At 41.8% G+C, this 11,503-nt stretch overlaps 1 protein-coding gene across 1 annotated transcript; it reads right to left on the reverse strand.

Annotated features, from left to right (window-relative positions):
- Positions 1-947: 947 nt before the first annotated feature.
- On the reverse strand, positions 948-10,427 carry GEM (GTP binding protein overexpressed in skeletal muscle). Its single transcript, XM_034763288.1, has 5 exons — positions 10,293-10,427; positions 8,059-8,398; positions 4,466-4,542; positions 3,752-3,956; positions 948-2,130 (listed from the first exon to the last, which is right to left on the reverse strand). The coding sequence occupies exons 2-5, from the start codon at positions 8,387-8,389 to the stop codon at positions 1,853-1,855; spliced, it is 891 nt and encodes a 296-aa protein (XP_034619179.1). The 5' UTR covers positions 8,390-8,398; positions 10,293-10,427; the 3' UTR covers positions 948-1,852.
- Between the last annotated feature and the right edge of the window lie 1,076 nt (positions 10,428-11,503).

Raw genomic sequence — 11,503 nt, forward strand, 5'->3', positions numbered from 1 at the left:
TGACTTATATTATTTCAGGCAAATTGCTAGGCAATGTACTCTAGAGCAGAAGTACTATATTCCTTGGGAAATATGAATTCTGCACAGTTGTTTGCTCACTCCCTGATGGGCAGTACTAAACCTGGAGGTCGTGTACATCCACTCTGTATCCCCCCGCCCCGTCAACTTTTCATCCTACCTAGTCTGTCAGTATAGGTGGTGTTGTTCAAACACTCAGCAAGCTGACTCCAGTCAGAGCTGAGTCGGGCCTTTTGTAAACAAATCCTGTACAGCACAAGATGTGGAGTTCACTTCTTTGTGTCTGTCTATTTAGGTAATTATATTGTATCCGTCTTTGTTGTGCCTGAGCTACTAGGGTGGCCATTTGGCCCATCATAGTTACCAGTTTGCATGTTAGAACTGCTGCACATCTGTCCTGACCTTGGAGTTATGCACCCAAAGTCCCTTAATATCCCAATCCAGAGTGGGTCTCTGTGTTAACAACACCCTTGTTTCAAATACTACTTTAGGAATGGGACACTGGACTGAGATTTTCCCACTCTACCACCCAGTGACATGCTTTGTGACCTTGAGCAAGGTATTTTACTTCTCTGCCTCTGTTTCCCCATCTGTAAAATGGGAATAATGATGCTTATCTTTCTTTGTAGAATGCTTTGAGATCTATGAACAAAATATACTTTATAAGAATGAACTATTATTATCTTTATCACCATAGTGCCACTCTGGGTATAAGGACTATTGTGCATTAAGAGCATTTTGCTTTGCTAAATTGCTAAATAGTCTGTAATCAGCAATACCTGTTAGGTATCTTCAGTGTACACACACAGACACACACACACACACACACACACACACACACACACACACATGCAAGAAGCTTTCCAAACAATCAAAATCTTTTCTTTAACTTCCAATAAAATCTTTTAGATTTCATGGTGGGACTCAAAGGCAGTCAAATATTTTGTTTGTTTTATTACAAGGCATGTAAATAAAAACTTGCATAATCTGAAAAAGATATTAGCTAGAAAACAGTATTAAAGTGTTTTTCTTGAGAAACCTGACAATAAATACATTTTCACCCCCAATACTAAAAATGCTTATTGCTTTGCAATGAAATAAATACAGCACAGCTCCTTCATACACAAGTCTGGGTACAAATGTCCATGTGGTTTCTTATAAAAGATCAGGTGGTTTTACAATTTGGCATCTCTCACGTGAAGCATTTTGAATTTTAATCTGATTTTTGTTGTTGCTGACAGTCCCACAGTATGAAAATCAGAGGGGAAATATCGTTTGGCTAGAAGTATTTTTTCCATTAAAATATTACTTTTTCAAAAGTAAGAGATGTGTATGTTCTTGGGGGTTACCCCTGGAAACAAGACAGTTTCTCAGTGACTATTCTAGAGAAATGCAGATTTTGGGTGCTTAAGAAAATCAGACCAACTATTTGGCAAAGGATCAGTTCCCAGTGAGTTCATCATTTCTCTACACATTTTCCCAAAAATAATAATGAGAAGGTGCAATTCATTCACCAGATCATGAGTGTTTAGGTTCTTACACTATTATCCAAAGGCAACAAGAGAAACAAGAAGTAAATTTAAAAACACACCCTGCTTAACTTTAGGATGTTAGAGAAAGCTTTTTAAAAAACTACTGACAAAAATATTAAGAAAGGCTTTTGTTTTCCATGCATTGTGCTATGCTTATTGCCAGCACATTTTGTCACCATCACAACTGTGAATCCAAGTCAAAAATGTTTTTCTTGTAGTCCAATCTAATATAGATTGATTATTGTTCACATTGTAGTTAAATAATGTCCACAGAAGAGAACATCTGTCATAGTCCAACCTTCTTAAAGTACTGATAGGTCATGGCAAGACTTGGACTTAAGTTTGAAGGCCATATTCTTGTTGTTCTTGGCAACTATTTTGCCCCAGAACCGCCTGGCTTTCTTAGGAATGCTCTCTCTCCTCTTCTGATATGCCTGCCTCCTCTCATTCTTTTCCTTGCTGTCCCTTCTTAGCCGGACTTGCCGCACAATTCCTTCAAACAGTTCCTTCACGTTGTGCTGGACAGCTGCAGAGGTCTCGATGAACTTACAGTCAAACACAACAGCACAAGCTCGGCCCTCTGTAAAATGGTAAGGGATTTATGTCAGTGGGCATAGCGCTCAGATAGTGCACGTTCCCTAGGCAAAAGGGAGAAGGGCAAAGCCATGCACAGTACAGAATGTGAGCTATCTATACATGCCATAACTAGAGTCACTTGTGCTTCACGGAAATCTCAGTGACTCACGTTCAGAGGCAATGAGGTTACCATTATTGAGAGCAATATATTGCTTGATCCATTTACAGCCATATTTTCAAAATACAACTTTTAAGATTGCAGGCATAATTTTGCATACGCCAAAACTCAGATCTCTACGTGCACACTTCGGGTACGTCTACACTGCAATAGAAACCCTCAGCCCTGAGTCTCAGAGCCCAGGTCAGCTGACTCAGGCTCACAGGGCTTGAGTGTATAGGTATAAAATTGCTGTATAGACGTTCAGGCTCGGGGTGGAGCTTAAACCCTCCCCCTCGCCCAGGCTCCCCCAAGCCCTAACATCACCTTGCCATTTTATAGCCCTGCAGCCTGAGCCTCAGTTAGCTGACCCAGGCCAGCCATGGCTGTGCCACGGGTCTTTTATCACAGTGTAGACATACCCTGAATGGGTAAGTTCCTACCTACCTGATTTGTATGTGTAAGTATAGGCCTGATTCTACCCTCATTGAAGTCAGTGGTAAAACTTGCAACTAACATTGAAAGGAGTAGGACTGGGCCCACAGGTTGCATACACAAATTGTAGTCTTTGAACAGCAAAAACTTTAGGGTGAACAGCAACATGTGCAAAAAATGAAGTATTAGCTAAATTATGCCCATAAATTTAGAAGCCACTTTGAAATTGTGGCCCTTATTTTTTATATTTGAACCTAAACTAACTCTAATTATCTTCTTCTTCTAAATGGATACCAGCATGCTCTGATACTCCCCTCCCTCTCCAAACACATCAGGTGGTTGACTCATGGAGTGCTTAAAATGAAACTCAGCTTCCTGCCTTCACTCCAGGCAAAGTGCCTTTAACAGCCAGCAGTAGGAAGAATGTGAACATGAAAACAAGAAGCCTAGTAATACTACTGAGCCCTGGTGCTCTACTGCTATGCCTCGCCCAGTGAGAAGTTTCATGTATGGCCATTGTGACAGGGGCCAGAATGCAGGGTAAAGTCCAGATCAGCTTTCCCTTCCCCTTGCATGGGGACCTGGGAAAAGGTCTTGGAAGACAGAGGAGAGGGTGAATACCTTTGGAAAGGTCAAGCTCTACAGTCAATAGTCATGGGACTGAGTTGAAACCTAAGCTGGGGGGAGTTTCTCATCCGTTTCAGGTTAACACTATTTTATTGTGTTGTTGTAGACACTACGCATCCAACACTCACGGATAAGTTTCCAGGAAGAGACTTAGCTGACCAAAGACTCGATCCATCTCCCATTAAAGTCAACGAGAGTCTTTTAATTCACATTTATGGGAGCTGAATCAGGCCCTTAAACTTGGGATTTGGGGGTTAAGGTTTTTTGTTTGTTTTTTGCTATTGAACCATTCTACCCATTCTCAGCCATAGAGTACTCCTGACATCAGTGGGAATTCTGCAAGCAGATCTAGGCCAGTACATGGCTCTTAAAGTTATAAAGTGGTTGTCATGGTAATTTTCCATACCTGACACAGAGACTTCACGGCACCTGACGAGATCGCTTTTGTTGCCCACTAAAATAATGGGAATATCTTCTGTCTGGCGTGCCCTGCGGAGCTGTATTCTTAGTTCAGAGGCTTTCTCAAAGCTCGCTCGGTCTGTGATGGAGTAGACAATCAAGTATGCATCTCCTACTTGCATGCAGTGATCTTGGATCCATTCTTCTTCACGCTGATAAAATAAAATAGATACCGCCAGCATTAGCAAAAGCCTGGCTTTCTTAACTGGAAGCCCCCAACTGAGTGTTTACAGAAAAAATGTAATATTACACAACCCAAATTCAACCATGGTGTAACTTTGCTGGGTATGGTTCTGATCACAGTTACACCAGTATCAAACCAAAGGAACATGGATATACACCAGCACAAATCTGGGCCAAAATTGGCCAATAGACTTCATTAACTTGTGCTTGCTTATGCCCAGGTCAAATGTAGCTTTGATCTTGTTTCCAGCATTTTTGTTTTTAATAATAAATCAGACAAAGAAATTTCTTTACCATTTTCAAATTTACATGGAGGAGCTTGGACATTTTTAAAGACCCCATGCTTTCACTGACTATAGAATTATGGATAACACCTCACTTGTTCCACAAATGCATGTTCCTAGCAGAACTATGGTATTACGGCTCATTCATACTTAATTTCCCTTGGGCACTTGAATGGAATGAATGGAATGGATACCTTATTTTCCCACATGTCAAGCAGTATAATGGTTGCGCTTTCACCATCTACCATCAAGGTCCGTTCATATGTATCTTCTAGAATAAAAAACCAAAGTGTTAGCAATACATCCCTTCCTGTTGTTATATATGTAGCAATAAAGAAAAATAGCCATAAACATATGATTTGTTCCAAGTTGAATTCAGTGAACCCAATTCACTGTTGGTATGAGTCCATTGATTTCAATGGAGTTGTATCCATTTCCATGAGCAGTGCATGTGGCCCTATGTCTCTTTACTGTTTTTTTCTTAGTTTTCATGGTAAATGAACGAGACTGAAAGATTTTGCAACTAGTGTTCATTATTTTGGCTGAAAAGCTTTTTAATCCTATGTGGGGCAGGGGTAGGGTTGGGGGAGGGGGAAGAGGAATATAACCAGTGAAAGAAATAAATCAAATGCTGAACATTTGACCCCCTGGGAGCAGCTGACAGACGTACAGACTCCAGCAAGGCTTAGTAATGGAAAATATTTGTTTTCCCTCTAGCAGGGACCCTTTCCGGGTGAACTCCGAGCAGTTCAGCCATCAAGCAGCCCTAGCAACAGGCAGCGGTGTGTGAGGCAAAGGTTGTTGGGCTCTATAAATCTATAATAGATGCTGCTATTGCAGTACAGATCTCTGAACTGTCCCTAATTCCCCTGGCTTTATTATGTCCCATGTTAGTGCTTCTCACTGAATGGTCACCTATGAACATTAAAGAGGTGATGAAGCATTTCACGGCAGTTTGGTAGGGTGTGACAGAACCTGCCTAACCCTGGATAAGGACCTGCAACATTCATATCTGGATTTCAAACCGCACCCAGTTCAGAGGTATTTAGATCTGAGGTCAGCGCCAGGCCATTATAGAGATCAAGGGCCACTGTAAAATTTGGATTCCATTCCCCGTCCCTTTCACTCCCTTGAAGTTTGTGGTGTCTGAATGCATGTTTTTGGTTTGGGCCCATCTCTAGTCTTGTGTAACTGCTAGCATAATAAAATCCAGAGTTAGGGCAGACAGCTTCTGAACTGCTTACATCCATCACCATGCTGTTTAGAGCACCTATCCAAACCACTCTGATGGAGGATATTGCTGTATTTTAAATAAAGGCTCTTCCCTCATAAACTCCGACTGTGCTTTTGTGAAGTGATCTTTCCCCAAGTCCTAATCTTGGACTCTCTTGGAAGCCAGAAAACAGTGAGTCCATGGAGTAGAATGAGCCAAAGGGCACTAAATAATAGCCAAATGTTTATTTTTTTAGATCAGTTCCGCCACAGAAACTTTAAAATGGAAAACTCTTTGTAAACAAAAGGACACTGGGCTGACACAGCTGGCCACCTGGGGGTGGATGGGCCTAAAAGGAAGAAAGCAAAAGGAAAACACTAACCAACAGGAGCAATTTGACTTCTAGCCCCGGTAGGTTCTCCTTGTGCTTGTGCCTCAGATTAATCCTGGGCAAATGTCTGAGTCCAGCAAAGCTGAACAGAGTGCAGGCTGTAGGAGACATAAAGCTCACCTTCACACTCCCCCTCATCTTGGGGCTACTCTGTGGAGGACTGATCCTCTGGAGTAAGTTTAGAGCAACTTGAAGGCTGCTCTACCTTCCCCTGGCTTCTGGCAGCTCCCAGTGTTTGGAACAACGGCATAGGAGCATCCCACCCATGTGCCCTACATCAGCAGCAGGAAGATAGCACAACATAGGCACTGCTACACTGATTCTACACTAACTGGAGGCTCCCTTTGACCTGGGGTGATCCTCTGAATTCTGGTTACCCCTGCTGTAAGGACACATGCTGCCCACAGTGCAGCACAAAGCACCAACACCCAACAGAAGATCAGATCCATCATATACCATAAAGCAGCTGTGCAAAATTCCACTTCCTTGGGGCAAGTAACATTTTAAGATAAGTAAAATATTATTGTTGGTTTGGGGATTATTTTCCCCCCATCCTCATAACTGTGAAGGTGGGTGACTAGGCATGGTGCCTGGGCTAGTAGATTTTCAGGGCAGTTTTGCAAGTCTGCAAGAAAGAAGAGTGGACGGGACCATAAGCATGTACTATGCCGTACTCTGTGTGCTGCTGGAGTCCAGGCTAGATAGCTGCTAGAAGGCCCATCCACGCAAATGAGGTCCTGCATGATTACAGGACTACTCAGTGGAAGATGAAAACAAAACACACCTGATTGGCTGATCCGTGTCCTGTGCATCAAAGGGGTCCTCAAGTTCCCCTCAGGCCCTCAAGACTTATATTTCCAGCTTGTGGTCATACACAAGCAGGATTTGGACCCAGTATTTTTCATTCTGGGGCATGTTAAGTGGTAAATCGTTCCAAGCCCGGCACAGAAAGGGAGAAGAACACAAGGTGCCTTCCCTTCTGGCCTCCACTGAACCATTGCATAGGAGCCAGACACATTCATGTTCCTGGTGCTCCTTGAACACAAAGACTGCTCTGGTGCTGCCTGTTTGCTAGGCATCCCAAAGAGGCAGGGCGACAAGGAGTAGTGGAGGGATGGGGCCATCTGCGCTGGTCAGTGAAACTGAGCCAGCCAGAGTGGGAGCAACCCCTGCCCTTTCTCCAAAGCGTGGCCGTATCCACATCTCCAAAGCCGCAGGACCTTCTGCTACAACACAGCTCCTCCCCAACGGTCTCCCGCACACAAAACATGGCCCATGGCTCAATGCCACTGTTTAGCCTTAATTGAGCCTTGGGAATAACGAAAATACGAGTCCCCTCGCTCTAAAGCAGAGGAGCATAGTAAAAGAAAGATGCCTAGCAAAGAGCTGCAGACCATGTCAGCCTCCTCTTTTCCCCAAATTAATTGGGGAGCAGGATTTTTTCCTCACACTACTGAGGCTCCGTTAGCTGCACTTCCCTTGTGGGAAGTGGGGGATCTGTGCCATGCAGGTGATATGAAATGCTGATGAGAAGAACCCAAATAGCTTATATTGAGGCAATTTATTTGCATACAAATTTGGTGAGATTACTTAATGACCAGCAAGTATTTTGTTTGTATCTGGAAAGCAGGGCAGGGATTTTTATTTTTCTACCCTTATCTCTTGCTGATAGGTAACTCTTAACAGTTTCTTTAAAACCCAAATGATTTTAGGCACTGATTTCTCATAGCATCACAAGGCTGGCAGTGCAGTTTACAGGCCAGGCTATTACCTCACACCAGGGTAAAGCAGGAGTTGATCCACTGAAGCTTATACCAGGGTGAAACTGGTATAAGATCTGATTCAGGCCTTCTATGTAATGTATTTACAGCACAGTCAAGAATTAATCAGATTCCAACCGCCCTTTTTACAAAGAAAGGGCTCCGAAGCTGTATTGTTCTCCTTTGTCTGTATTTCAGCTGATTTAGACCTTTGTCAATGAGTGTCTTTTTTCATAGCCCCTGATTTTTGAGACAGATGCATGTGCTGGAATCAACTTTGAAAATAAGGGCCAAGTGTGCATTACCTCAGTTTCAGGCACTCCAGATTAAATGACCTCACTAATTTTCTGAGTCTTATTGATGATGACTATTGACAAGAAAGGCTTTAAGTAAACATAAGCAGTGCAGAATGTAATGACCTACCTCCTAACACATCACAGTCACTGTCCATGCTGTCATGTACACCTGCAAAGATATTGGCCAAGGTAGATTTCCCCACTCCATGCTCCCCAATCATTACCACCCGGTAGTAGGTATTTCCGGACTCGGAGGAAATGACTGAATCGGAAGACTCTGATGACCAACTCCGTCGGTAATAATCATCGGGGTTCATAGTGTATCTCTTGCGCACGTTGTACTCATGTGGGGTTTTGTGGACGGTCAGGTGCCTTCCATCGGCAGGGATGCTCCAGCGTTGCTGCTGTGCGTGCAGCGCGCTGCTGCTGTGACGCATGGTGACGTTATTCAAAGTCATGGTTTTTCCCTAGGAAAAAATAGTGGAGTCGCAAACGTTACACACCAGGAATTTGAAATGAGCTCCATTTTTAAAAAAAAACATTGATAAGGTATATCCTTTGCATCTGCAAATGCCTAGTGCACAGACAAAAGAAGAATTAGAACCTGCCTCTTTCATTTGCCTCTAACATTTCTAATTAGCAAACCATAGTCATGGCTTTAGGATTCAGGTTGAAATCAGCATTACATATTAAGCCCTATCTTTGTCTCCCCCTAGTTGTGAATATTAGGAACAGCCCTGCTTTGGGGATGATGTGGAGCTGAACTGCCCCAAAGGGAGCAGTAGGAGGCAGACTGCCTTTCATAGCAACCCATCACATGGGGGACCGTGCCCACTGCTGTGTCCTTTCAGAGAAGGCATAATCCCCTGTGTGCTGGTCCCTGCCCATTCTGGGGCACTGTGTACCTCTAGGGGGGTGCAGAGGGAGAAATACAGAGACTGCAATTGTGCCTGTCTCTTACACAGACCATGCAATGGAGTGAAGGTTCTTTGCACCCTCTCCCATCACTGCATACCCATGTAAAGTCCAGCGGAATCTGCCGAGGGGATGTTAAACAAGAAATTGTTCTTTGCCTGCAAAGTATCATGGTTAGTCTCAACTGACAGTTGAATCTGTTGTGAGAACAACAAACATTATGCTCTGCACATTTAGATAATTTCCTCTGGTGGAAAACGAACCACATCAACAAGTCTTACTAGAATGGGCTTGATTTTGCACTCAGTTATACCAGTGTAAAAAAAAGGAGCAATTCCATTGCACACAATGGAATTAAGCTGGTATCAAACGGGTGTAAGAGAGAGCAGAATGAGGTCTGATGGGATCCCAGAGTATGTACCTGATCGCACCACTAGAGGAGATACCACTGGGAGAAAATAGCTCATAAATTTACAGTTTTTAAATCAACAAATGAATTGGCTGAGGAGCAGCTAGTCAGGTTAGCTCCTCTTGTCTAAACATGGCTTTTAATTACATTTAGCTTTTGAATGTATTTTGCCTTGGTTGGAGGCAGAATGTTGTGATGTCATTCCTAGTGGTCCACAGCTACCATTTTTAGGAAAGTTACTTTGATGCTCTCCAGTTCCCAAGGTGACAGTTATTTATACATTTTGCTTTTTTAGGCTTAAGTCTGATGGCTCTCAGTTCTCTTCTGCATATTAACAAAGAGATCATCTGCTATTAAAACATCCGGGGCCGCTTTCAAACTTTATTCCTCTCTTGTGTTTGCAAAAAGTGCAGCATCTCATCAAATCGCACACTAGCAATTATTTTTTCTAACTCAAACAACCCTTGAAAACTTTTTAGAGCAGGTACAGAGCAGGTCATAAAACAAATGTGCTGAAAAACAGCAAACTGTACCTATAATTTGAATATCAGCCTTTACCAAGGATATTGCCCCTTTTCTACAACTTGTGATCTATGCCATTTTCTATCTGTAATTACAGCATTTGTTGCAAAATCAGTTCATCTGTATTCCATACAGTCACATAAACTTTTGCCAGCAAGAAATGTTTTTAGCTGGAGACCAGGCACCAAACAAACACTGCTTCACAAACAAAATTAAATATTTTAACTTTCAAGCATATATTTTTCTGTCATTTCCCTGTCAAAAAGACAGAATGAGAAATGTTAACTTTGATTTGGCTAAATAATAAACAGTCTACATTAGTAGTGCTTCCTTAAGAGATTTCCACAGTTTAATAAAGTAAACAAGACAATGTCTTATAACTTACTGTAGTGCATTCAATTCCAAATTCAAACTATATTTCACATTACATATTTAATTTGTCTACTTAGTTCTATCATTTCTCTTCACTAAAGTAATACATTCAAACTAATACTTTTCAGCCAGCACCACCTTACTTTTCACAGTCTCTTCCACCAGTCAGCTCCTTTGGTCTTATTGTCTATTTCTTGCAGTGGAGTGTGATATATTGAACTGGTCTGCTGGAGTAAATCCTCTCCTGTTAAGTGGCTGCCTCTCTAATTCTTTCTCAGCAAACGTGGTTTATATTAGTCCATCTGACCAGAGACAGGGCTTTTCCGTTACGTCATTGGCCTGTTCACACAACAGCCAGCCCCCAGCTGGGAGGAAGCAGGCATGCAGAAGAGCAAAAACTTACAGACAGTAACACTAATGAAATCACTTACTTGAAGTCATATGATTTTTTTCTTCATTAATAATGCCAGTAAACCTTTTGTCTTCTTACAAAGTGGAAAAATACAAAAAATTCTCATCACAAGTCTCTTTCAGTTTTACACTCAAGTGCTCTTGAAATCAGTGATGTCTAAAGAATTGCTTGTGCTTTTCTAATGTCCCAAGTGCTACAAATATATTTCATTATCGAACTACAAAATGGAAGGGACCCCATCCGGGAATACCTCATCTCCTAAATGTAATCATAGATCAATAATTTGTAAATACCTGAAAATTAGGGATTTTATCCTATTTTTCAGTATAAGAATGACTAATACAAAAGATCCCATTTTTCATTTTCTTTAAAATCTACAAGTCACTGAACAGTTTGCTCAGACTCACTGGACTGCTTTTTGGATGCACAGATTCTTATTCACTGCAGTGTTATTCCAGTTTGATGCTAATGTAATTCCACTAGTATGAAAGGTGTTACACTCGCATAAAATTGGAGTAGCACAATGCTGCATAATTTTAGAAAAGCTGAAACTATATTGTACGTTTTACAAATGAGGGGCTTGATCCTTAAATCTTTACTCCTTCAAGCCTCCTTAACTGCAAGGAGTTTTGCCAGAGAAAGCACTGCATTATCACACTCCTAGCCTGATACTTTTAAGGCTAGATGGAAAATTTGTATTCATTCTACTGATAAAGACTGGGGAGATTCCCTTACCAAAGTGTATAAGGTCTCCAGGTGTTACATAAAGTCATATAATTTTTTTACTAATAAAGCACTATAGAAATCTGACCAGATGAAGTTAATCCATTTCTGAACATGGACACAGATGTCTTTGTGGGCATGATTCACTGCTGTAAATCAGGAGTAACTCCGTTTCAGGAAATAACCTAGAAACATTGCTAAGAAAAGATGCAATTTACA

The sequence above is a fragment of the Trachemys scripta genome, chromosome 2, assembly GCF_013100865.1.
Source record: "Trachemys scripta elegans isolate TJP31775 chromosome 2, CAS_Tse_1.0, whole genome shotgun sequence".
Taxonomy (NCBI): Eukaryota; Metazoa; Chordata; order Testudines; family Emydidae; genus Trachemys; species Trachemys scripta.

Excerpts from the sequence above, each read along its gene's own strand:
- GEM (XM_034763288.1), bottom strand. The coding sequence starts at position 8,389 with ATGACTTTGAATAACGTCACCATGCGTCACAGCAGCAGCGCGCTGCAC. Across the intron at positions 3,957-4,465 it reads TTGACATGTGGGAAAATAAG|CGTGAAGAAGAATGGATCCA; the intron begins GTATCCATTCCA and ends TTATTTTATCAG. Across the intron at positions 2,131-3,751 it reads CCGTGAAGTCTCTGTGTCAG|AGGGCCGAGCTTGTGCTGTT; the intron begins GTATGGAAAATT and ends ACCATTTTACAG.